General features: G+C 45.6%; 1 protein-coding gene across 8 annotated transcripts in view; it reads right to left on the minus strand.

The window, feature by feature from the left end:
• The window catches only part of zfyve28 (zinc finger, FYVE domain containing 28), a 266810-nt gene that overhangs the window by 32942 nt on the left and 205993 nt on the right, over positions 1–27875 (minus strand). For all 8 annotated transcript variants that reach the window (XR_011948985.1, XM_072515681.1, XM_072515678.1 and 5 more), the window contains 3 exons: positions 24316–24479; positions 2808–2924; positions 1177–1281 (listed from right to left, as the gene is read on the minus strand). Coding sequence is in view for 7 of the 8 variants with exons in the window: in XM_072515681.1 (XP_072371782.1) it covers positions 1177–1281; positions 2808–2924; positions 24316–24479 (386 nt within the window). In the remaining variant the exon portion in view is untranslated. The remainder of the gene's footprint in view (positions 1–1176; positions 1282–2807; positions 2925–24315; positions 24480–27875) is intronic.

Genomic DNA, 27875 nt, shown 5'->3' on the forward strand with positions numbered 1-27875 from the left:
CAGCCCGTCTCCACTATGGCTGGCAGCGGGATTGGACGGTTGGGGGGGGGGGTAGCATCACGCCAAAGCACCTGGAAAAGCTTCAAGAACACGTGGGTGCACATGACTGTCTTAATCATTTGGCAGACTTTCACGTTCTTCTGAATTTTCCAGTATACAAACTAATGGTATTTTCCACTTTGTACCTAGCTGCATTTAATTTTTTTTGGGCAATTTAGTGTGGCCAATCCACCTAGCTTGCACATCGTAGGATTGTGGGAACACCTGAGGTAGAGGGGTTTGGGGTTGAAGCAGCTAAACGTATAGCCACCAGCAGTGGAGTGAGGAAATCGTAGGTGCTTGAGTTGAAACAGCAGAAAGTGCTGAGAGCATTGTACGCTAGAGCAGGGCACAGGGACAGGGAGAAAGGCCACTTCGGATACAAGGGGGGAAATTTTAAGATCAAGGCATTGTTGGCCCAGGAACCAACATAGGTCAGCAAGCAGAAGGGGTGATGGGTGAACAGGATTTGTTGCGTATTAGGGTAGCGCTAGTTGATGTTTGGATAAGTTCAAGTTTACAGGGAATGGAAGGTGAAGTGTCAACCAGGAGAGCATTAGGATAAATCGAGTCTGTACAGTAAAGGAGGCATAGGTGAGGGTCAAAGAAGCAGGTGGGGCAAAGCATGGGTGGAGACTGGCATTGATTGCTGGAGAGGATGGAAGGTCAGAAACAGAGCTCAGGGACCTGCCAAATCTTCTCAATACTATAGGGACACATTTGCTCAAGGTGTTCCATATTATGAGGAAGGACTAGGCAACAGGCCCACTTGTTGTGCTGAATTGATTGAAGGTAGTCAGGCAGAGGTCCCCAACTCTGGCAGTAGGAGCTTACACGCTTCAAATACTGAATTCCTATGGATGGAGTTAACTTAAAGGAATTAAATTAGTTAAGGTCAGCAAAGGTCAATGTAACAAAAGAGGCAATTGACTCTCAAAACAAATGGATTGCTTTGTGCAGTCAAAGCTCACAAACTTAAGCTAGTGTCATGTCAACATCAATGTTCTTCATTAACAATACTTAGTAACGTTTCAAAACTGGGTGAGCAAAATTACGCATATTTCTGTAAAAAGCATCAATTCACACATCTATCCACTCCCAACTGTTGACTGTATTAGGAAATTCTTAATACTTCACCTTCAAGGTCCTCATCTCTTGCCTTGTCAGCAGGTTCAGAGGAAGGAATACTTTCCCGACATAAAGCACAGTCTTCTAGTACAGGACTTCTTAATGTCTGGTCACCTAGAACAAACAAGCCAATGGTATTGGAGCAAACACTCATATTTACACTTGGAAGCTCAGTTCATGGATGTTATCGTCACATTCTCAATTACAGATCAGGTCATGACTCAAGTTTTCCCACTGTTCAACCAGTGAGCTTCTCACACTGCAAGCAGTGCCTGCTGTGGCTGAGTTGGACTCTCAGCTTCTGGGTTCAGGTTCTACTGCAGGACTCGGGCACAGAGATCCAGACTGACACTCCATTGCAGTGCTCAGGGAGTGTTGCACTTTCTGACAAGACATCAAACGGAGGCCGAATCTGCTCTCTTGGGTGGATGTGGAAGATCTCGGGTCACTATTGCGAAGAGCTGGGGAGTTCTCCCTGGTGTCGTGGCCAATATTTATCGTTCAACCAACATCACAGAAACAGATGGTCTGGTCATGTCACATTGTCTTTTGTGGGGTCTTGTTGGGTGCAAATTATTTCCTGTATTACAACAGCGACTACACAAGTGCTTTTGAGGAGTTTTGAAGAGGAGTTGCATTGGACTCCAAACATTAACACCGTTTCTCTCTTCACAGATGCGGGCACACCAGCTAAGCTTCCAGCACTTTGTTACTTAAAAAGTGCTTTACTGGCTGTGAAGCACTTGGGGATATTACAAGGCACTACGTGAATGCAAGCCTTTTTCTCCTCTTCAGTATTGAAAAAGAACAAGCAACATGTTTAATCACCCTAGCGCGTATTCCTTCATTAATCGGCAATTTGATCACGGTTGGCTTTTGGAGATCAGGGGTGAAGGGAATAAAGTACATTCTCCACTACACGTTCTCTTGCAGCTGATTTTCCTCACCACTGCCCCGCCACTCCAGCCATTACCTGGATCACATGTGGGGAACTAGGTGAAGTGAAGTATGCAAAAATAAAAACTTTCAGCCAATTGTGCATTCCGCGACAGCAAACTCTTTTATGTCCAGGGTTTGCAGAAAAATTGAATGACATTGTTTGCTGCCCAAGATTTCCTCAGCACCCTTCAGGCAACTGGACAATAAAGGTTTCATATGCCCCAACACAGAGGTTATTAAAAGCAGTAATATGCTTTTTTCCTGTGGAAACTCCACTACTCACAGTGCCCTCTTGCTATGGCTATGTTAATTAAGGCAGTTTTGCTGCACAAATGGGCTTGTTCAAGACTGTGAACTGATAGAGAAGTCCATAGTAATAGATGTCAATTGATACAGAAGTCAGAGGGGTACTCTTACTCCAATCACTTACGCCTCCAACAGAAATCTTCCAACAGATTTGAAAGATATTTTGAACCTTAAATTACTTTTACTATTGATTTAGATGGCTTACAATCTGAAAATTGAGACATTTCGAGATAAAGGCCTTTTCAATTTCAACAACCACTGCAGGATGACAGTGAATTTTAGAAATGGGTTTTATACTATGCAGGAAAGTGTATCTGAATTCCAGAACATTTTGCAGTTTAGTAAACATCCGTACAGAGAAGAGGCATGTTAATGTTTCATAAATCCATCCTTACCTATCTTCTCTGTCCTGCTGCCCTCGTATTCTAACTTGGTTGCCATGACCTCAAACAGGGTTTTAAGAATGCTTCGTAGGTCACTTGCATAGTTAGTTTGCAGCTGATCAGCAACACCTATGATGTGAAGAGAGAAATTTAAAAAAAATTACTGCATAAGTAACTTCTTGCTCACAGATTGATTGTAAACCATTGGATCTAGTGATGGGAGACAAGGAAATAGCTGAGGAACTAAATAAGTACTTTGCGTCAGTCTTCACAGTAGAGGACATGAGTAATATCCCAACAATTCCGGAGAGTCAGGGGGCAGAGTTGAATATGGTAGCCATCACAAAGGAGAAAGTGCTAGAGAAACTAAGAGGTCCAAAAATTGATAACTCTCCGGGCCCAGATGGGCTACATCCTGGAGTTCTAAAGGAGATAGCTGAAGAAATAGTGGAGGCATTAGTTATGATCTTTCAAAAGTCACTGGAGTCAGGGAAAGTCCCAGAGGATTGGAAAATCGCTGTTGTAGCCCCCCTGTTCAAGAAGGGAACAAGGAAAAAGATGGAAAATTATAGGCCAATTAGCCTAACCTCGGTTGTTGGCAAGATTCTAGAATCCATTGTTAAGGATGAGATTTCTAAATTCTTGGAAGTGCAGGGTCAGATTAGGACAAGTCAGCATGGATTTAGTAAGGGGAGGTCTTGCCTGACAAACCTGTTAAGAGTTCTTTGAAGAGATAACAAATAGGTTAGACCAAGGAGAGCCAATGGATGTTATCTATCTTGACTTCCAAAAGGCCTTTGATAAGGTGCCTCACGGGAGACTGCTGAGTAAAATAAGGGCCCATGGTATTCGAGGCAAGGTACTAACATGGATTGCCGATTGGCTGTCAGGCAGAAAGTTGGGATAAAAGGTTTTTTTGGGGAATGGCAACCGGTGACGAGTGGTGTTCCGCAGGGTTCAGTCTTGGGGCCACAGCTGTTCTCTTTATATATTAACGATCTAGATGACGGGACTGGGGGCATTCTGGCTAAGTTTGCCGATGATACAAAGATAGGTGGAGGGGCAGGTAGTATGGAGGAGGTGGGGAGGCTGCAGAAAGATTTAGACAGTTTAGGAGAGTGGTCCAAGAAATGGCTGATGAAATTCAACGTGGGCAAGTGCGAGGTCTTGCACTTTGGAAAAAAGAATAGAGGCGTGGACTATTTTTAAACGGTGACAAAATTCATAATGCTGAAGTGCAAAGGGACTTGGGAGTCCTAGTCCAGGATTCTCTAAAGGCAAACTTGCAGGTTGAGTCCGTAATTAAGAAAGCAAATGCAATGTTGTCATTTATCTCAAGAGGCTTGGAATATAAAAGCAGGGATGTACTTCTGAAGCTTTATAAAGCATTAGTTAGGCCCCATTTAGAATACTGTGAGCAATTTTGGGCCCCACACCTCAGGAAGGACATACTGGCACTGGAGCGGGTCCAGCGGAGATTCACACGGATGATCTCAGGAATGGTAGGCCTAACATATGATGAACGTCTGAGGATCCTGAGATTATATTCATTGGAGTTTAGGAGGTTGAGGGGAGATCTAATAGAAACTTACAAGGTAATGAATGGCTTAGATAGGAGGGTGGATGTAGGGAAGTTGTTTCCATTAGCAGGGGAGACTAGGACCCGGGGGCACAGCCTTAGAATAAAAGGGAGTCACTTTTGAACAGAGATGAGGAGAAATTTCTTCAGCCAGAGAGTGGTGGGTCTGTGGAATTCATTGCCACAGAGGGCGGTGGAGGCCGGGACGTTGAGTGTCTTTAAGACAGAAGTTGATAAATTCTTGATTTCTCGAGGAATTAAGGGCTATGGAGAGAGAGCGGGTAAATGGAGTTGAAATCAGCCATGATTGAATGGTGGAGTGGACTCGATGGGCCGAATGGCCTTACTTCCACTCCTATGTCTTATGGTCTTATCTCAATGCACCACCCAAAGTCAGACAGACATGGCCTGGTGAGCAAATGTGGGGAAACGGGTCTCATCTCACTTCCTCACCATATCACACAATTTGCATTTTCCAACTTGCGATATGTATCAACGATTCTATCAATACAATGGCCTGGATCTCGCAGTCAGTGGCACAACACCCCCATTCTCTGTCTCCCTGGACACCAACTGTTCACATCCCAGTACCCCTTGGACCCCACCTCACCTCACCCCGTTCCCCTCCACTGAATCCGCTCTGTGCCTGCAATGAGCAGCCCTAAAAAAAAAAGCAACACACAAAGTAATGCAAGGCTGACAGATCCCAGTGTGGCCATCAGTATGTGCTCCTCTGGAACCCATTCAAACGTACAGCTACTTCTCTGGATTTGGGCCCAGGTTGGTTCCCCAGAAGTGCCACCGTGACCCTCAAACTTCTCAACTACTGGGACTCTTAAGATCCAGGCCATTGAATCCATCATGATAGCACTTTTATTTCAAAGGCCTTTTATTTCAAAAAAAGGCGGTGTTAAGATCCAATTTACAGTATCATTGGTGACGCACAAACTTGGTGGTGCAGCGCCGAGAACAATGAAGCAGTGGAGCTTACATTCGGTAATCAAAAACTGAACCCCTTTCATTTATAGACCACCATTAACATAGAAAATAACAACGGAGACACATTGGTGCATGAAACTAAAGAGTCATTACATTCCTTGGGGGAAAAAATAAAGTATTAACTGAACTGGAGTCATCACATACTTGTAAACACAGGGCTGAGGTAGAGAGTGCATCATGAAATTCTATCAGAGATAGTAGATTCTTTCAGTAAATTCATTTCCCCTCCACCCCCCGCAATCAGGTATCATATCGGGACCACTCAATACGCTTGGTGCATCCAAACCAGGGTTTGCTTTTATTCTTGCACAGGATATGGGTGTCACTAGCCAGGCCAGCATTTGTTACCCACCCCTAATTGCCCTGGAGAAGGTGATGGTGAGCTGCCTTCTTGAACCACTGCAGTCCATGTGCTGTAGGTGCATCCACTATGCTGTTAGGGAGGGAGTTCCAGGATTTTGACCCAGTGACAGTGAAGGAACGGTGATATATTTCCAAGTCAGGGTGGTGAGTGGTTTGGAAGGGACCCTCCCATGTGCCTGCTACGTTTGTCCTTCTAAATGGTCATGGTCGTGGGTTGGAAGGTGCTGTCGAAGGAGGATTTGGCCAGTTGCTCAGAGCAGCTTGTAGATGGTACACACTGCTGCCACGTGCATCCGTGGTGGAGGGAGTGACTGTTTAAAGTGGTGATGAGGTTTGGCTGTTGCCTCCCTGGTAGCCCCGAGACAGATCTTATTGGTGTGAGGGACTCAGAAAACCCGAAATCGTGACATGGGTCAGTGACATGGCCGGGTTTCTCAGGCTTGAGAAGATCAAGTTCACCCCGAGTGAATCGATGCTGGGGTTCGCCCAGTGGTGGCAGCCGTTTATAGACTTCTTTGGGGAAAATTAAGCTGTCAGCAGATACAAGGGGGGGGGGGGAATAAAGGGAAAGAGGCATGGGGGGGGGTTGGCTGAGGTGGGAAATTGCGAGTGGGAAAGGGGGATTGGGGAACTGTGTGTGCAAGGCATGTTGGCTGGGTTTGGTGGTTGGCTAGGTGGGTGTTATTTGTTCTTTTTCCTCTTGAAAATTGTTAAAATTATATATGCCATAATAAAATATTTTCAACAAAAAAAAAGTGGTGATGGGGCGCCAATCAAGCAGGCTGCTTGGTTTGTCCTGGATGGTGTCGAGCCTAGAGTGCTATTGGGGCTGCACTCATCCAAGCAAGAGGAGCGTATTCCATCACACCCTTGACTTTTGCCTTGTAGATGGTGGACAGGTTTTGGGGAGTCAGTAGGTGAAGTATTCGCTGCAGAATTTCCAGTCTCTGTCCAGCTTTTGACGAGCCATCTAAATGCTGTGGCCCAAGTTATATTTCTGGTTGATGGTAACCCCAAGATTTTCATGGTGGGGAATTCAGCAATAGTAATAGAACATTTCAAGGGCGATAATTAAATTCTCTTATTGGGGATGGCTCATTCACTGGCACTTGTGTGGCATGAATGTTGCCTCCGAATTATCAGTCCCAGCCTGATTCTTGTCCAGGTCTTGTTGCATGTGAACGACTCTTCAGTATCTGAAGAGGCTTGAATGGTGCTGAATACTGCAATCATCAGCAAACATCCCCACCTCTGACCATATAATGGAGGGGGGGGGGGGGGGGTAAGGTCATTGATGAAGCAGCTGAAGGTGCTTGGGCCTTGGGGAACTCTAGCAGTACCCGGAGATGGAGATGATTAGTCACTAACAACCATAATGATCTTCCTTTGTATCAGCGTGACTCCTATCCTCCCACTGGAGATACCAACCGCCCGTCTCCCTTCACTTCTACCCCAGCTGAGAATCTGTGAGCAATTCATTGCTTTCTAAGTGCTACAATGCAATATCATGACACCTTCTGTCACTTCTCGGATAAGAGACGAGGCTGATGGGGCAGTAATTGGGATTAGATTTGTCCTGCTTCTATGCCACAGCTGAAGCTTAGCTCCCTATTTTTTTGAGCACTCTGCAATTCCGTCGGGAATGGAACTACAAAGGCTGATCCACTTCACGTAACTCCTCCTCCACTTCCAACAACTAGACAGGGTGCCAGGCTGCGCTGTCACATGCTGCAGACTCTTCTTTACCTTGCATTTCTGCACAATTCCTAACAGATCTCTGCTACTTCAGCTCTGGCAATGGTTACGGAGCTGAGAAGATTCCGGAGGCTCTCCGAAAGCTTTCAGGATGTTGTCCTCTTATTGTGACATCAACCATTAGTCGTTCCCAGTCCTTTATATTGGAATTGCAAGTAACTTTGTCGCTATTTGTCCGCTCTGTACATCCATTCAAACCTACATCTGAAATTACACTTCGGGAGAGGACGTAAATAGCTGATTCACATGCCAGCCAGTATAAAATGTCAATTGTTATCCCTGCAGTAGCTGCAGCGAAAAAGCAAATCCAGGCAACAAGATTCAACTTGGATCAAACTTGGGTAAACTTAACGCAGAACAAGAAAATTGGGAAGGCTAATTTGAGTGGTATTTTGTTCAACAGTTCTATGTTATTCTCTAATTCTGAATAACGACTGTAGACTTACAGTTAACACAAACACTTTATTCAAAGGGTTTGTTCTGCTTCCAGAGCACAACTAGATGTAAAACAGTCAAGAGGTATCACCAGTGAAACTAAGGTAAACTGCCTATGCTGAGCTGTCCCTGTGTGCTGCTGCTCACTAGCTCTGTCTTTCTAAAAGAGGCGGATCCTGCCTTGGACTCGACCCTTTATACCCGTCTCTGATGCTCCCTCTAGTGATGCTGTGGCTGTCACATCTGTGCTGCAGACCCTGGCGTATGTACAGATGTATGTACAGATGACTACATCCCCCCACCTTTTGACTTGATATGTTTTCTACGCTGGCCTCAAGAAAACTGTACATAACAAGTGGTGAGAATAAGCAAAGCTGCACACTGCAAAAATGATAAAGTAATATAGAAACAATTAACAGTGTTAGGAGTCCATCACAATTTACATAGATGATTTGGAGTTGGGGACCAAGAACAATGTGTCCAAGTTTGCAGACGACACTAAGATGAGTGGTAATGCAAAATGTGCAGAGGATACTGGAAGTCTGCAGAGGGATTTGGATAGGCTAAGTGAATGGGCTAGGGTCTGGCAGATGGAATACAATGTTGACAAATGTGAGGTTATCCATTTTGGTAGGAATTACAGCAAAAGGGATTATTATTTAAATGATAAAATATTAAAACATGCTGCTGTGCAGAGAGACCTGGGTGTGCTAGTGCATGAGTCGCAAAAAGTTGGTTTACAGGTGCAACAGGTGATTAAGGCGGCGAACGGAATTTTGTCCTTCATTGCTAGAGGGATGGAGTTTAAGACTAGGGAGGTTATGCTACAATTGTATAAGGTGTTAGTGAGGCCACACCTGGAGTAGTGTGTTCGGTTTTGGTCTCCTTACTTGAGAAAGTACGTACTGGCACTGGAGGGTGTGCAGAGGAGATTCACTAGGTTAACCCCAAAGCTGAAGGGGTTGGATTACGAGGAGAGGTTGAGTAGACTGGGACTGTACTCGTTGAAATTTAGAAGGATGAGGGGGGAATCTTATAGAAACATAAGATTATGAAGGGAATAGATAGGATAGATGCGGGCAGGTTGTTTCCACTGTGGGTGAAAGCAGAACTAGGGGGCATAGCCTCAAAATAAGGGGAAGTAGATTTAGGACTGAGTTTAGGAGGAACTTCTTCACCCAAAGGGTTGTGAATCTATGGAATTCCTTGCCCAGTGAAGCAGTAGAGGCTCCTTCATTAAATGTTTTTAAGATAAAGATAGATAGTTTTTTTGAAGAATACAGGGATTAAGGGTTATGGCGTTCGGGCCAGAAAGTGGAGCTGAGTCCACAAAAGATCAGCCATGATCTCATTGAATGGCGGAGCAGGCTCGAGGGGCCAGATGGCCTACTCCTGCTCCTAGTTCTTGTGAGAAATGTTCATATTTGTCTTGTGGGTGTGTTGAAGTGTCGTTACGAATCTAGCTGGTCGGGTGCCTTACGGTTTCTGGTGGAGCGTCTTAACGGTGGTGGTGGTGGGGATGACGGTTTGATATTATCAAGAGTATTATCTGCCATTGTGTGGCGAGGAACGTCCTGTGGACTAATGGACTTGGTCAAGTCCAGTGTGGGAAACACCAGCGTTGTAGGCCGAAGCATTAACAGATCCCGGCAGTTACGGCGAAAGAGTACTCCTGCCGACGACTTGACAATGTAGGACCGCAGTGCCCCTCCCTGATTACCATGGCTGGCTCAGGCCATCCGCCTCTGGGTCCCTGATCCTGATGATGTTGCCCATGTTCAGTGGCTTGAGTGGGATCACATGCTGATCGTAGTATTGTTTTTGTTTGGACCATAGTACCCGCAATTTGTCGAGGACCAGAGCATTATCGGGGTCTCGGAATTGAATCGCCGGGAGGGTTGTCCGGATGAACCTGCGAAGAATATGTGCGCTGGCGACAGTCGAGCCCAATGGGGTTGCTCGGTAGGACAACAGCGCTAGGTTGATGTCCAAGCGTGAATCTGTTGCCTTGCAATAAGTTGTTTAACAATATGGACACCCTTTTCCACTTTCCCATTTGACTGTGGGTAGCGCGGACTGGATGTCACATGCCAAAAGCTGTAGCGGTCGGAGAACTCTTTCCATTCCCAGCTCGCGAAGCAGGGACCATTATCTGACATCACCACACACACGATTCCATGTCGCGCGAATGTCCCCTGGCACACCTTGATGACAGATGAAGACGCGAGATCATGGAGTTTTAGTACCTCCGGATAGTTTGAGTAATAGTCCATGATCAAGACGTAATCACGCCCTGTGGCATGAACTAGGTCAATGCCCACTTTTGTCCATGGTGCCATTGTGAGTTTGTGTTGCTGCAGTGGTTCTTTATACTGTGCGGGTTGATGTCTTTGACAGGTGTCACATGTCATGACCATGAAGGGGCTGTTTAGCACAGGGCTAAATCGCTGGCTTTGAAAGCAGACCAAGGCAGACCAGCAGCACGGTTCAATTGCCGTAACAGCCTCCCCGAACAGGCGCCGGAATGTGGCGACTAGGGGCTTTTCACAATAACTTCATTTGAAGCCTACTTGTGACAATAAGCGATTTTCATTTCATTTCATGTCCATTATGTCTTGATTCATGCCGGGCTAGTACACAGCCTGTCGTGCTCGCCTTTTGCATTTCTCAATTCCTAGTGGCCTTCATCAATCTTACGCAGCATCTCGGCGCGGTGTGGGGCCGGAATCACAATCTGCGCATTGCGTCAACTTCAATCAGTTCTGACTTGACATTCTAAAATGGTGGACATTGTCCCCTCGTCCAACCGTGCTGGAGTAGGTGCAGCACCCTCCGTAAGGTTGCATCTTTCTGCGTCTCCTGTTGGATTAGGCAAAGCTTCTCATCCGAAGCAGGCAAATTCTCCATGCATAACTGTGTTTGGGCCTCAGTTTCTGTGACAGGGCCTGACGGTGCATTGTCAGTGCCAATTGATCGGGACAGTGCGTCGGCAATGGCAAGATCTCTTCCCGGGGTGTATACTAGGGTGAAATCATACCTTCACAGCTTCATCATGATGCGCTGCAGACGAGGTGTCATGTCATTTGGATCCTTGTCTATGATATGGACCAATGGTCTGTGGTCAGTTTCACTATGAACGTGGGCAGGCCATACACATAGTCATGGAACTTCAGAATCCCAGTGAGGAGTCCGAGACATTCTTTTACGATTTGTGCATATCTGCACTCAGTTGCGGTCATGGCCCTGGACGCCAGGACCCAGTCAGACTGGTTGGCCTGTTGGAGGAGAACGGCGGCAATCCAGTCAGTGGAGATCTTGGTGGGTCTGGTTGCGTCAAAGAAAGCAAGGGTCGGTGCCCTAGTTAGTTGCTGTTTGAGATCCACCCATTCATTTTGGTGACGTTGTATCCACTCAAATGCAGTGGTCTTTCGTAGGAGATTGCATAAAGCTGCCGTCCGTACGGACAGGTTTGGGATGAACCTGCCGAGGAAGTTGATGAAGCCCAGAAATCGTAGCACCGCCTTCTTGTCGCGAGGAGTCTTCATGGTCCATATTGCAGCGATTTTCGCCTCATCAGGGCGGACACCCGGAGATGATATGGTGTCACCCAAAAAGGTTACAGACTCCTTCGCAAATGTGCATTTTGCCTGATTCAGTTTCAAACCGTATTTATGAATCCTCTGAAATACCTTCTTCAGACGACAGAGGTGTTCTTCTTCAATGGTGGACCATACGATTATGTCATCCACATAGACTCTGACACCCTCGATCATTTGCTCCATTATTCTGTGGAAGATCTCTGACGCAGAGATAATGCCAAAGGACATGCGATTGAAGCAGTAACGTCCAAATGGCGTGTTGAACGTACACAGTAATCTGCTCGAGTCATCGAGCTGTATCTGCCAACGTGGTTCAAGTCAGAGTAATAATCCAATACACCGATTAGTAAGGTTTAAATCAAAGCACATTTATTATACACAGTAATCGCTACTCATGCACAAATTCTATGTCTAAGCTACTTCTACAACTAACAGGCCTATACTTAACTTGGAACTGGCCCACCAGGTCAGGGAAACAAATGGCCTTTCGTTCGGGTTCTGAGCCTGCGGGATTTGAAGTTGGTACGGATTGGTAGCTAGGAGCGCCTAACTCGTAGCGAGCGTTGAATGAAGACTTACAAGTTTGATCGTCACTGGAGTCACTGCACCGGTCATGGTCAATGTTAGTTCGTTGTTGGTGGGTCACCCGGGCAGGACGAAGAGCGCAAAGAGGTGGAGAGGAAGAGAAGAGGAGGAGAGAGCGATTTGAACTTGGGGCTCAATTCTTAGTCCCCAGGGGCTTCCTGCCTTTCAGGGCGGACCCTGTACCTTGTCCCAAGTGATTGGACTTTGTCCCAATCGCTTGGTTCGATTTTCTCCAATGCTGGAGCGGTTCCCTGATCGATAGGCGGTCTTGAGGTGCTCGTTCACCTCCTTTGTTTTGCCTCCTGCTGGCACCGAAGAGTCTGGTTTTGCTTTGTGTGTCTAAATGTTGCTTATTGTTCCGGGGATTGCTCATTAATATGCAGCTGGCTGTTGTTTTGTTATGCTGATGGTTGCTGGTATCGATATTGTCTGGCCTTTCCAGAGGTAAATACACAGCCAACCTGCAGCTGCTGGTTTTTGTCTTGCTGGCTGACTTTCCCATCAGCCTTTGGCGTTCGCCATTTTGAATCGGGAGTTGCCCATTTTAAGTGGCTGCATAGCTTCCAGGCTTGATAGATCCTGGGTGCGCATGTAAATGCGTTGCATTAGCCGCAAGTCTTTGCAGGCCTGAACGCCTAACAGTGATGATTTATTGTCTACAATCTCGAATCGTAGCTGCTTGCGTATCGTCTTGTTGTCTACCTGGAGATGGCATGTTCCCTTTGAACGATCTGATTGCCGTGGTAGTCCTTCAGCCGACATGCAGTGGGTATTATTTCATGGTCTCCTGGAATCGAATGGAGATCCTTACTAGTGAGGAGGTTAGCTGAGGCCCCAGTGTAAAGTTTGAAGACTAATGGAAAGTCATTGACTTGCACAGTTGTAGTCCACTCACTGCTGGAATCAATGCTGTTGACTGGGTGCGCCGTGGTGATTGTTGCGTCATGTTCCTCAATTGTCTCGATCGTGTCCATGACAAACGAGTTGTCGCAAGCGAGGTTGTCCTCATCTGAGGAATACTCAGCATTGGTTTTTTTTGTGCTTTGTTGAGTGTATGCTTTTTATGTTGAAGTTCATGTGTTTCTGTCTTGTTGTCTTCATTTGCAGTGCAGCTCTGCACTGTGAGGCAAAGTGGTTGTATTTGCCACACTTTAAGCATTGTTTTCCAGAAGCTGGACATTGCCCTTTTAAGTGGGCATGTCAGCAGCAGGGACACGTCATGACGCTGTCCCTCCACGCTTGCGCATGCGCAGTAGGCCTTTTTTTCGGTGTCAAATCTTCGGGAGAACTGCACGTGTGTGGCCTGCATCCAGGTTCGCGCGTGCGGGATTGCCGTTCAAGGAGCGCCTTCTGGAAGCCTGGGCCACCATTTTGACAGGCTCGACCTCATGGTGAAGGCCTTGGTCCCGGTAAGTAAACTCCTCATATTCTTCTTTACTTTTTTTCATAAGTAGAGCATCTTTGCATGGCTGTTTCTAGGGTTAGGTCTTTTTGTTTCAATAAGGATTTTCTAAGTCCCTCATCAAATATACCATTGACTATCTGGTCTCTGATGAGGGAGTCACGGAGGTTTTCACAGTTGCAGGATTGAGCTAGTAATTTTAAATCAGTTACAAAACTGCCGAAAGGTTCTCCCGGTTTTTGCAAACGCCTGGTGAACTTGAACCTTTCAAATATCTCATTGACTTCAGATTGACAGTGGGTTTCAAATTTGTTGATGATTATTTCCAGCTTGCCCTTGTCCTCCCCTTCCAGGTAGGTAAAGGAATTATATATTTCTAATGCCTGTGGACCTGCCAGGGATAAGAGCAAGGCTATCTTCCTGGCATCAGATGCTGAGGTTAGATCCTTAGCTTCTAGATATATTTTGAACTGTTGTATGAAAAGTTTCCAATTGGAATGCATATTACCAGTGGTCCTGAGCAGGCGTGAAGGTTGGATTGGTTCCATCGTGCCGATTGGTATCTGAAGGGTCCGAATGCTGCGAGGCCTTCCTTGGTCGAATGTCTGGTTTAAGTTCTCTTGCTGGTGTCTAGCTGGCTTGCTGAAACCACTCCTGGTACTATATGTTATTCTCGAATTCTGAATAACGACTGAAGACACAGTTAACACAAACACTTTATTCAAAGGGTTTGTTCTGCTTCCAGAGCACAACTAGATGTAAAACAGTCAAGAGGTATCACCAGTGAAACTAAGGTAAACTGCCTATGCTGAGCTGTCCCTGTGTGCTGCTGCTCACTAGCTCTGTGCTTCTAAAAGAGGCGGATCCTGCCTTGGACTCGACCCTTTATACCCATCTCTGATGCTCCCTCTAGTGATGCTGTGGCTGTCACATCTGTGCTGCAGTCCCTGGTGTATGTACAGATCACTACAAGTTCAATAAAAGCAGATAACAGGACAGTGTTAATAGAATCCAAGGAGGTTGGTGAAGTCAAAAACCAAGATACAGAGCTTTCCTTTACTAACAGAGTTTATTGACTTTGTTCAGTCTCATCCCCCTCCTCTCCCTCAGTGTCCTTGCTGTCCCCTATTTATATGTAGATCTCCTTGATCACCTTCCTCGCTGTGGCTGAAAAGTTCCTCAAGTCCCAAAGCGGATTCCACCCACTAAAATATTTTTTTAAATTAAAAGTCTTTCAATTTTACTAAAAATAATAATTTTTACAAATCCACAAAAACTTCTTTCAGGAAAAAGTACCAAAAAAGAATACACACCCACACCCGTCCACCCCTTCCCAACCCTCCCTTCCCCCAGCAACTGACCCTGGAGCTGTGAAGCAACAGTGCTGACCACTGTGCTACCGTGCCACCCGAGTGGATTGGTTAAAATGCTACCTGGATTCTCTCAACAGTAAAGACCAAAGTAAGGTTAAGGAATGAACGTTCTGCTCATTCCAGTTTTGGGAGTGATGACTCATTAGTCACTAAAGAGAGTGGTGATTCAGTGTAAAATAGCCGGAATAAACCATTTTATCGACATCCGATGCAGTATCCAGTGAACTACCCTTACTGTTGAGTAAGCCGATTATGTAAAAGGCTCAAATAAAATTAGATATGCAACACGTCGGCTAAATCACGGTTTTGGGAAATCAGTAAATTTATAGTTTACACAATTGGGACATGATTGTATCCCTTTAACAAGCCCTGACATTTTCAATGACGATGTTAAAGAAACCCGGTTTAATGGAAAAGGGCAAATAGTTTTAAAACTACAGCGACAGTTGGCCCATCCTTCTTGTCGTAGATAAAAATCTTGCTAAAAAGGATGCAGGAGCTATGGATGATGAATATATTAATAGATATGATTGGATTGGATTTGTTTATTGTCACGTGCACCGAGGTACAGTGAAAAGTATTTTTCTGCGAGCAGCTCAACAGATCATTAAATACATGAAAAGGATATAAAAGAAAATATATAATAGGGCAACACAACATATACAATGTAACTACATAAGCACTAGCATCAGATGAAGCATACAGGGTGTAGTGTTAATGAGGTCAGTCCATAAGAGGGTCATTTAGGAGTCTGGTAACAGTGGGGAAGAAGCTGTTTTGGAATCTGTTCGTGCGTGTTCTCAGATTTTTGTATCTCCTGCCCGATGGAAGAAGTTGGAAGAGTGAGTAAGCCGGGTGGGAGGGGTCTTTGATTATGCTGCCCGCTTTCCCCAGGCAGCGGGAGGTGTAGATGGAGTCAATGGATGGGAGGCAGGTTCGTGTGATGGACTGGGCGGTGTTCACGACTCTCTGAAGTTTCTTGCGGTCCTGGGCCGAGCAGTTGCCATACCAGGCTGTGATGCAGCCCGATAGGATGCTTTCTATGGTGCATCTGTAAAAGTTGGTAAGGGTTAATGTGGACATGCCAAATTTCCTTAGTTTCCTGAGGAAGTATAGGCGCTGTTGTGTGATGCATGTTTAAAAGAAAATAGGAGAACACCATCACAGCCTGTAGTGAGTCTCCCTTTCATAAGCGATTTTAATGCAATTGTTGCAATGGACTGGAAGTTATGGGTTAAAGACAAAAACCTTTCCTCTTACACGTCATAGGCATGACAGCTGGATTCAGTCTGTCAACAGTATTTTTGGAAAGACAAAACGGTATTGTGGAGAAGGTGTGGAACCTGGATTGGGAGCACTGGCTAAATTCCTAACTGACAATTGGGGATAAAATAGCAAACAATGAATTTAAAAGAATGTGTAAAAATGTGAAGATTGTAGTAATAAACACAGCAGCGGAAAGTTCCTTTAGTAATAGGGTTTGTGGAAGAAATCACGCAGTAATTGGTGAAATGTTTTACAAAACCTTAGCTGACCAACTGAGCTGTAAACTGACATCTGCCCTGGTGTGGGCAGTCCATATGAAGAATTCACTACAAATGGTTGGGAGCTACAAGGCTGGAATCGAACCCGGGTCCCTGGCACCATGAGGCAGCAGTGCTAACCACCGTGTCAACGTGCTGCCCTTTTCCCCCAGGAAATGCCTTTAGATATATGCAGGTGAGGGCTTTTGTGAGGCGACAGGTGAGGGAATTCCCATTGCTCCCGGCACAAGAAGTTCAAGATAGGGTGATCTCGGGTGTATGGGTCGGGGAGGGCAAGGTGTCGGAAATACACCAGGAGTTGAAAGAAGAGGGAGAAGCGCTGGTAGAAGAGTTGAAGGGTAAATGGGAGGAGGAGCTGGGGGAGGAGATCGAGGAAGCACGGTAGCCTTGTGGATAGCACAATTGCTTCACAGCTCCAGGGTCCCAGGTTCGATTCCAGCTTGGGTCACTGTCTGTGCGGAGTCTGCACGTCCTCCCCGTGTGTGCGTGGGTTTCCTCCGGGTGCTCCGGTTTACTCCCACAGTCCAAAGATGTGCAGGTTAGGTGGATTGGCCATGCTAAATTGCCCTTAGTGTCCAAAATTGCCCTTAGTGTTGGGTGGGGTTACTGGGTTATAGGGATAGGGAGGCGGTGTTGACCTTGGGTAGGGTGCTCTTTCCAAGAGCCAGTGCAGACTCGATGGGCCGAATGGCCTCCTTCTGCACTGTAAATTCTATGATAATCTATGAAGGTATGTGGGCTGATGCCCTAGGTAGGGTTAATTCCTCCTCCTCCTCATGTGCCAGGCTCAGCCTGATACAATTTAAGGTGGTCCACAGAGCGCACTTGACGGGGGCGAGGTTGAGTAGGTTCTTTGGGGTAGAGGACAGACGTGGAAGGTGCTCAGGGAGCCCGGCTACCATGTCCATATGTTTTGGTCATGCCCGGCACTGGAGGGGTTCTGGAGAGGAGTGGCGGGAGCAATATCTCAGGTGGTGAAAGTCCGGGTCAAGCCAAGCTGGGGGCTAGCAATATTTGGAGTAGTGGACGAACCGGGAGTGCAGGAGTCGAAAGAGGCCGGCATTCTGGCCTTTGCGTCCCTAGTAGCCCAGCGAAGGATCTTGCTAATGTGGAAGGAGGCGAAGCCCCCCAGCCTGGAGGCCTGGATAAATGATATGGCTGGGTTCATAAAGTTGGAGAGGATTAAGTTTGCCTTGAGAGGGTCTGCGCAGGGGTTCTACAGGCTGTGGCAACCGTTCCTAGACTATCTCGCGGAGCGTTAGAGGAAGGTCAGTCAGCAGCAGCAGCAATCTTGGGGGGGGGGGGGGGGGGGGGGGGGGGGGGGGGGGCACACACTGCCTGGGAGGGTGGATGAGCAAGAGATAACATGAAGGGTTGGGGAAACTGGCACGTACGGGTGAGGGCCAGTGTACAAAGCTGTGTAAATATATAATTTTGCCATGTATATATCTTGCTCTGCGCAATTTCTCGTTTTTTTTTGTTGTTACGGGGGGGGGGGGGGGGGGGGGTTATTGTTTGTAAGGGAGAAAAATTGTGTTAAAAAAACTTTAATAAATATATATATTTTTTTAAAAATGTGCTGCCCTTTTGTTTCTTTTTCAATGTTTTTTTCCTCCTTTTTGGGGAAGGCCAATAAGTTGATAGCAGCTTTTACATGGGCAGGTGAGATTCCAAGAATCTCATAGGATAGTTTTACAGAGAGACTGACAATCAGGGGGCCTGGCATTGCCCAATTTGCTTTTTATTATTGGGCAGCTGATGTGAAAAAGATGCTGGGTTGGGGTCGCTTGGGTGCAGGCTGAGGCGGGGCCATGTAGGGGGTCTGGGTTGGGTTCACTGGTGGCTGCTTCGGTTTTGCCGACAAAATATTTTACGAGCCTGGTGGTAGTATCCATCTTGAGGATATGGGGACAGTTCAGGCAACATTTTAAGCTCTGGCCTCTGTTGAAGTCCCAGGTTCGATTCCGGGTTGGGTCACTGTCTGCACATTCTCCTCGTGTCGGCGTGGGTTTCCTCCGGGTGCTCCGATTTCCTCCCACAGTCCAAATATGTGCAGGTTAGGTGGATTGGCCATGCTAAATTGCCCTTTGTGTCCAAAAATGCTAGCTGGGGTTACTGGGTTACAGGGATAGGGTGGAGGTGTGGGCTTCAGTAGGGTGCTCTTTCCAAGGCCTGGTGCAGACTTGATGGGCTGAATGGCCTCCTCTTGCACTGTAAATTCTATGATTCACTCCACAAACTGTGGGCATACACCCACTGTCTAACAGTGAATTTGAATGCGTTCACACAAAAGGTCTCCATCCTCGTGTGTTTTGTTTGTGGTTTATCTTTTGTATTGATGCTTGCGCCGCACACCTAGACCAACTCTAATACAGCCAGCATCAGCTCTTTCATCTTTTGTGTTACTGCTGAATGTTCCATTGGTGCCAAGTGGCTGGAAATTAATGTTTCCCCAAAAAGGCTTTTAAAATCGTCAGACATCTGCTTCAAAAGTGTATCTCTTTCTGAGAATCCAACCCCAGGAGCCTCTCCAGGTTTGATACTTGAATACAATTCAACAATTTGAAAGCAAGCACCGAATTAGAGATCTCCTAATAGAATTTTTGCAATCTTCTATATAACCTGTTAGATTCCATGATACATTCTTCTATAAAATAACCAATGGAGAGTGGTGCAGTTGATTCTAAGAGTAGGGTCCTGAATCTTAATAAAGGAAACTACGATGGTTTGAGGTACAAGTTGGCTATGATGGATTGGGAAACATTACTTTAAAGGGATGGCGGTGGTTAGACAATGACAAACATTCAAAGAGCGCATGGGTGAACTGCAACAATTGATACTCCTATCTGGCACAAAAGTAAAATGCAAAAGGTGGCCAAACCAAGGTTCACAAGGGAAATTAGAGATAGTATCCGATCCAAGGAAGAGGTGTACAAATTGACCAGAAAAAACAACAAACCGGAGGATTGTAAGCAGTTTAGAATTCAGCAAAGAGGACCAATGGATTGACTAAGAAGGGAAAATGGAGTACGAGAGAGTAAGCTTGCGGGAACCATAAAAACTGACTGTAAAAGTTTCTAAAGGTATGTGAAGAGAAAAATACTGGTGAAGACAAATGTAGGCCCCTTACAGTCAGAAACAGGGGAATGTATAATAGGGGACAAAGAAATGGCTGAGCAACTGAATACATACCTTTGTTCGGTCTTCACAAATGAGGACATAAATAACATTTCAGAAATGTTGGGGAACACAGGGTTTAGTTAGTGGGAGGAATTGAAAGAAATCAGGAGTAGTAGGAAACTGATGTTGGGGAAAGTGATGAGATTGACAGCCAATAAATCCACAGGGCCTGATAATCTCATTTCCAGAGTACTTAAGGAAATGCCCCAAGAAATAGTGGATGCATTGGTGGCCATTTTCCAAGGTTCTATGGACTCTGGAACAATTCCTATAGATTGGAGTGTAGCTAATGTAACCCCACCATTTAAAAAGGGAGGTAGAGAGAAAACAGGGAATTATAGACCAGTCAGCCGGACGTCTGTAGTGGAGAAAATTCTAGAGTCCATTATAAAAGTGTTAATAGCAGAGCACTTGGAAAAGAGTCGCAGGATTGGACAGAGTAGGCATGGATTTATGAGGGGGAAGTCATACTTGACAAATCATACCTGGAATTCTTCGAGGATGGAACTAGTAGAGTTGAGGAGGGGGAGCCAATGGATGTGGCCTATTTGGACTTTCAGAAGGCTGATGACAAAGTCCCACGAGAGATTAATGTGTAAAAATTATAGCACATGGGACTGGGAGTAGTGCATTGAGATATATAGAAAACTGGTTGGCAGACAGGAAACGCAGAGTAGGAAATAACGGGTCTTTTCCCAAATGGCAGTCAGTGACTAGTGGCGTACTGCAGGGATTGGTGTTGGGGTCCCAGCTATTCACAAAATATATTACTGATTTAGAGGAGGGAACTAAATGTAATATCTCCAAATTTGCAGATGCCACAAAACTGGTTGGGAGGGTGAGCTGTGATGAGGATACAGTGTGATTTGGACAAGCTGAGCGAGTTGGCTAATGCATGGCAGGTGCACTATAATGTGGATAAATGCGAGGTTATCCACTATGGTAGAAAAAATAGAAAGGCAGATTATCTGAAGGGCTATAAATTGAGAGGGGTATGTGTAATGAGACCAGAGTCTCCTCGTACACCACCCACATTGTAGGTAAACATGAAGGTGCAGCAGGCAGTAAAGGCGGCAATCGTATATTGGCCTTCATAGTAAGCGGATTAGAGTACAAAAGCAGGGATGTCTTGCTGTAATTATACAGGGCCTTATTGAGACCACACCTGGAATAGTGTGTGCAGTTTTGGTCTCTTTATCTGATGAAATCTGATCTTGCTACAGAGGGAGTGCAGGAATATTTACCAGACTGATTCCGGAGATGGTGGGACTGACGTATGATGAAAGATTGAATCGGATAGGATTGTATTCGCTGAGTTCAGAAGAAAGAGAGGGGGGGGGGGGGGGGGGGGGGGGGGGGAGGATCTCATAGAAGCCTATAAAATTCTAACAGGACTAGACAGGGTAAATGTAGGAAGGATATTCCTTAGGCGGGTGTTCAGAACCGGGGGTTACAGTCTGAGGATATGAGGTAGACCATTTAGGACAGAGATGAGGGGAAATCTCTTCACTCAAAAAGATTCTGGATCTTTGGAATTCCCTACCTCAAGAGTGGCGTGGATGCTCAATGAGTATATGCAAGACACAGTATCCAAAAAAGTGTCAATCCAAGGGAATCAAGGGATCCGGATAGAGGGTAGGAAAGTGGTATTGAAGTAAGAACTCAACCATGATCCTGTTGAATGGTGGCACAGGCCTGAAGGGCCGAATGGTCTACTTCAGTTCCTGTTTCTTATTTAAGTTTATGATAAAGTTTTGGCTGACAATCACATGCACCATTTGCAAGGGACTATTTGCACGCTTGTCCAAAGACTGCTGCTCTAACCAGCAGAATCTCTACAATGCAGGAGACGGCCATTCAGTCCATCAAGGCTGCACTGACCCTCTGAAAGAGCACCCTACCTAGGCCCACTCCCCCTAAACTGCACATCTTTGGACTATGGGAGGAAATTGAAGCACCCAGAGGAAACCCATGCAGACACAGGGAGAACATGTAAATTCCACACATAGTCACCCAAGTCCAGAATCGAACCCAGGTCCCTGGTGCTGTGACAGCAGCCGTGTGAACCACTGTGCCACCCTTCTGAAACATGGCAGGACAGCAAGAATGAAAGCTTTTATTGGAAGACCAATAAAATACATTCCTCGTGAAGTTACCATAACAACCCTGCTAAGTGCTTCATGTTGGCTGGGTATTTCTGTTAACCTATTAGATCCAACTGCTGGGGTGAAAGGAATTTGAAACGCAAGTTGATTGGTATGGAAAGGAGGACAGTGGGACTCGATTCCCACAAAATAAATTCAGAGGAAAAATTTAAAAACGTAATGGAAAGGTAGTTTGTCATCATGAAAGAGTTAGCAAGTTATGGTCTGATTAAGAATTAGAAGAGTTTGCCTAATAAACTACTATTCCATTATTTGATACCAGATTCTACACAAGTGTGACGGTTTCACTGATCACCGCACTTTTGACAATGGTTACCTTGTATGGCTTGAGCTCATCGCTTCTCAGCCTAGTAATTGAACACTGCGGAGTTGCTACAAACCCGTACAAACTACAGCAACGACTGTTTGAGAACAAAGCGTTCCATAAGTCAACAAAAGTCGTGTACAGAGCAACAGTCATCAGCACACCCCAGTGCTCCAGTGAGACCTGGACTCTGTATCAGCAACACACAAGAGCGCTACAGAAATGCCATAAGCAATGCATCCACTGCATCCTCTGGATTCAATAGGAAGACGGAGTGTCATCCTTGAAGCCAGCTCCACAAGCATTCAGGCAAACTCCTGCAAAATCAATTGTGATGGACAGGGCACTGTCTGGATGGCTGCACTGTGGTTAGCAATGTTGCTTCACAGCTCCATGGTTCCAGGTTCAATTCCAGCTTGGGTCACAGTCTGTGCAGAGTCTGCACGTTCTCCCCATGTCTGTGTGAGTTTCCTCCGGGTGCTCCGGTTTCCTCCCACAAGTCCCGAAAGACATACTATGAAGTGAATTGGACATTCTGAATTCTCCCTGCGTGTACCCAAAACGTAATGGAAAGGTAGTTTCGATTCAATTCCCGTACCAGCCTCTCCGAACAGGCGCCGGAGTGTGGCGACGAGGGGATTTTCACAGTAACTTCATTGGAGTGTTAATGTAAGCCTACTTGTGACAATAAAGATTATTAAAAAAAAGAGAAACGCATCTCAACCGGCAATTCTGTTTTCTAAACTCTGAAACAGCGAGTGCACCGGGGTGAAAGAGGGGAGGGCTGGGACTGGGAGGAGCTTGCTACCAATCATTCAAAGGCACATAGGATTTAGGAGCAGTAGGCTATTCAGCCCTTTGAACCTGCTCTGCCGTTCAATATCATGGTTTGTCTAGTTGTAGTCTCCATCTGTGCCCCATAATCCTTATCAATCAACAATCTAACTCAGCGATGAATAAACGGAAAAGCCCAGTCTCCACTGCTTTCTGGAGAAGACAATTCCAAATGAAATGAAAAGAAAAATGAAAATGAAATGAAAATCGCTTATTGTCACAAGTAGGCTTCAAATGAAGTTACTGTGAAAAGCCCCTAGTCGCCACATTCCGGCGCCTGTTCGGAGAGGCTGGTACGGGAATTGAATTGTGCTGCTGGCCTGCCTTGGTCTGCTTTCAAAGCCAGTGATTTAGCCCAGTGCTAAACCAGCCCCGTAGACTAACGTTCCTCAGGAAAAAAAAAAGATTCTTCCTCATCTCCATACTGAAGGGGTGACCTCTTATTCTGAAACTATGTCCCCTAATTCTAGTCTCCCCCACAAGAGGAAACATCCTCCTGGTATCCATCCTTACAAGTCCCCTCAGGATCCTATGATTCATAGAATTTACAGTGCTGAAGGAGGCCATTCGGCCCATTGAGTCTGCACCGGCTCTCGGAACGAGCACCCTACTTACGCCCACGCCTCCACCCTATCCCCGTAGCCCAGTAACCCCACCTAAACTTTTTTGGACACCAAGGGCAATTTAGCATGGCCAAGCCACCTAACCTGCACATCTTTGGACTGTGGGAGGAAACCGGAGCAGACACTAGTAGAATGTGCGGACTCCGCACAGACAGCGACCCAAGCCAGGAATCGAACCTGGGACCCTGGAGCTGTGAAACAACTGTACTAACCACTGTGCTGCCCACAGTCACTCAAGGCCTGGGTTGCAATATGATCACACTTCATTCTGCCAAACGGAATTGATATCGGTTCAACTTGTCCAACCTTTCTTCGTCAAATATGTCCTTCACCCCAGGCTTCATAAGATACTCCCAGGAACGGCAACAACCGTCAAGCTGCATCACGCCTAGAGTCCAAATGCCTTTGTAAGGCAAGTTGCGAGGCAAAGGAGGAAAGAAAAGGAAGCAAATCCTGCACTTTGGATCCCACGACCCGAGAGGCCATCCTTTCCCACGTGCAGAAAGATTGGTGGGCCGAGAATCGGCCTGTTCGGTCACATTAGGATCATGGCAGAAACCCACAAGCCTGAATTAATGGCACCTTGAATGGATGGCCAGCCGCTGACGGCATTGCTGAACATTTCACAATCCACTTGTTTCTCAGTCTACGCACATGTTAAATTAATACATTACAAATTTGACAACAAACACTATTAGAACCACAAGAGATTACAGCACAGAAGGAGGGAAAGCAGACAATTCTCTTAGTTTAAAATAAAAAATAAAAGAGTGCAGATACCTGCAATGCACACGAAAAGTCTGTGAATAAGATCATTGCTGCTATGGAAACGGGCTCGAATCTTTTCTCTCGTGGCAACTTTGGCAGCCAAAAGTGCGAGTTGGATCTCCTCTTGATCCACATCCTCGGAGGTGTAGGAACTTGTAGTTAGACTGCCAACGGGGCTGTAAAAACACAGCATTTGTTAACGCTGGCTGAGCTGTGAAGACTGGATTTTAAAAACCACAAGAAAAATGATCTGCTTGGGTTTACAACAAAGCAAAATGCTGGATACGCCACCTAGTATATCAATTTGCATAAGTGTTTCAAACACCAGAGGTGGCATGATAAAATTAAACCCTCGGCCAAAAGGCAGCTCATCAATTTGGAGGAAATCTTAGAATTTAGAATCATAGAATCTACAGTGCAGGAGGCCGCCATTCGGTCCATTGCGTCTGCACCGGCCTCCGGAAAGTGCACCGTACTAAAGCCCACACCTTCACTCTGACCCCGTAGCCCAGTAACCCAACCTAACCTTTTTGGAACATCAATCCACCTAGCCTGTACATCTTTAGATTGTGGCAGGAACCAGAACACCCGGAGGAAACCCACGCAGACACGGGGAGAACGTGCAGACTCCGCACAGACAGTGACCCAAGCAGGAATCGAACCCGGGACCCTGGAGTGGTGAAGCAACAGTGCTAGCCACTTGTGCTACCATGCCGCCCAAAACGACCCTAAATATGAAGATTAAGAGAAGGCATATTTATTTAAAATGAATATCCAAATTCAAATGGAATAACTGGTTTTGTTCAACTAGTCCTATTCACACATTACCCTTTTGCTCACTGACCTACACTGACTCCCAAACGCACAAGGTCACCATTTAAAAATTCTCAACATGGTTTTCAAAATCTTCTATGGTTGCTCCCCTCTTTCTCTGGGATCTTTGACAACCCTTCAATATCAGTGCATGCAATATGGCCTTTTCCTTTTACCTCCCCCAACTACATAAAATTATAGAATCCCTACAGTACAGGAGGAGGCCATTTGGCCCATCAAGTGAGTACCAGCTCTCTGAAAGAGCACTTTACCCATGTCTATTCCTCCACCCTATCCCCGTAACACCACCAATCGTTGGACACCAAGGCAAAATTTAGCATGGTCAACCCACCTAACCTGCACATCTTTGGACTGTGGAGGGATACCTGAGCCCCGGAGGGAACCCACGCAGACACGGGGAGAACAAAGACAGGCACCCAAGATCAGAATTCAGCCCAGGTATTGTGGCACTGTGAGGCAGCAGTGTTAACCACCCACCTAACTCGGTGTCCTCCTTTGACACACCTTCAAAGTATCTCTTTAACCAAGCCTTGGATTATCTGTCTTGATTTATCTTGTGGCTTGATGTCAGATTTTATCTGTTAACACTTTTACGCCTTGAGATGTTTTCTTACATAATTGGATGCAAGTTGCTGTTGCCCTCCCTCAGTGGGCGGGGCATTATGTGAAAAGAAACTAACAGTTAACATTAGGTAAAGCTATCATTCACCAGGAGAAGCAAATGATGCCTGCAGCAAGCGCAGCAGCTTGAGGAGCTTCGGCTCCGAGTCAATGAGCTGCAGTCTGACCTTCGGACACTCTGTTGCACCAGGGAGGGAGGGGGCAAGTTAGCTGGACATTAGACAAGATAGAGCTTAGTGTTGGAGGGGAAATATTAGCCTGGCCTAGATAGAGGATAATAATAATAGCTTATGGTCACAAGTAGGCTTCAATGAAGTTACTGTGAAAAGCCCCTAGTCGCCACATTCCGGCACCTGTTCGGGGAGGCCGAAACGGGAATTGAACCCGCGCTGCTGGTCTTGTTCTGCATTACAAGCCAGCTGTTTAGCCCACTGTGCTAAACCATCCCCTATGGATGAGCTAACTTGCAGGAAAAACAGTCAGGATAAATGAGTCATTTTCAAGTTGGTAATTAATTAAGTACCACAGAGATCAATGCTAAGGCCTCAACTATTTACGATCCATGTTAATGGTCTGGATGAAGAGGATTACTTTATTTGTGACAATACACAGAAAGCAAGTTGTGAGGCGGATACAAAGATTTTGCTTTAGGATATAGATAGGTTAAGTGAGTGGGAAAACAGTTGGCAGATGGAGTATAATGTAGGAAAATGAGAGTTTGTCTATTTTGGCAGGAAGAATAGAAAAACAGCATTTTATTTAAATGTGGAAAGATTGCAGAATACTGCAATATAGAGGGACTTGAGCGTTCTTGTACATGAATCACAAAACGTTAGCATGGAGGCACAGCAGCTAATTAGGAAGGCAAATGGCTTTTGTATAAACGTATGGAAGTCTTGCCATAACTATAGAGGACATTGGTGAGTTTGCACCCGGAGTACTGTGCACATTTTCGGTCTTCTTCCTTGAGCATTAGAAACAGTCGGAGACGGTTCTCTGGGATGAATAGGCTGGCTAATGAGGAAAGCTTAAGCTGGGTTGGGCAGACACATTTAAATTTAGAAGAATGAGAGGTGATCTTATTGAAACACAAGATTCTGAGGAGCCTGACAAAATAGGTACTGAGAGGATGCTTTCTTTCCTGGGGAATCCAGAACTAGGGGACAGGGTTTAAAAATAAGGAGTCTCCCATTTAAGGAGGAGATAAAAAATGATTTATTCTCTCAGAGGGTTGTTCGTTCTTGGAATTCTCTCCCCCAATAAGCAGTGGAGTGGGTCATTGAATATATTCACAGCTGTTGAGATGAATGCAGGAAATACAGATATATTGTATTATATGTATTTGGTGCAGTAAGGATTAAAAGCCCGAGTTAGTTTGTATACAACTGTTGCAGTAGTGCTTTTAAAGAATCCTGGTTTGAAAGGTTTTGGGAGGTAGAGGTGCAATTAAGGCACCGTAAAAACTTGGGTTAATGGAGTTTTGTTTGGATTAAGGAGGTTCCCTGTGGAGTTAATTAGATACACTGTGTTCAGCTTGGTAATTAATGGGAAGAGCCAAGGTACCAGGCATTTTGCAGAAACGCAGTTTAGTTGAGTTTTAGATTGGGATGCGAGCAGAAGTCAAGCATCTGCTCCCACTACAGTTCAGTTAAAGATATGTCTGTAGACAGCTTAGTCGTTAGTTCAGAATGGTGTGGCTGGAAGGAGAGTGGAAACAAGCTGAGAAGCAACTTCTGAAGAAATACAGCTGAGTTTCTGAAGACTTCAGCTATAGACCCTGCATTATTCGGACAGGGCCAGGTCTTTTTCTTTAAAGCAGTGTCAAAAATCTCTCTTTCTAAAAGTAAAGTATGCAGACATCTCTGTACAGAGTGCTAACTGTATATGAAAGTGGATTGAGACCGGATATGATTTTGTTGTTTGAATGGGAATAAAGTTAACAGTTAAGGGTTGTGTCACTGTATTGATTAGCATTGTTTATTTGTTTATTTTGTGATGTTAAAGAGATTTTAATACTGTGTTAGTAATAAAGTTTGTTTCAATGTACCATATCCCGATGTTGTGTGAAATCACTCCTGGAGCGAGGTATCGTTTCTTCGAACCATAGAATTCCTACA

The sequence above is a fragment of the Scyliorhinus torazame genome, chromosome 9, assembly GCF_047496885.1.
Source record: "Scyliorhinus torazame isolate Kashiwa2021f chromosome 9, sScyTor2.1, whole genome shotgun sequence".
NCBI lineage: Eukaryota > Metazoa > Chordata > Chondrichthyes > Carcharhiniformes > Scyliorhinidae > Scyliorhinus > Scyliorhinus torazame.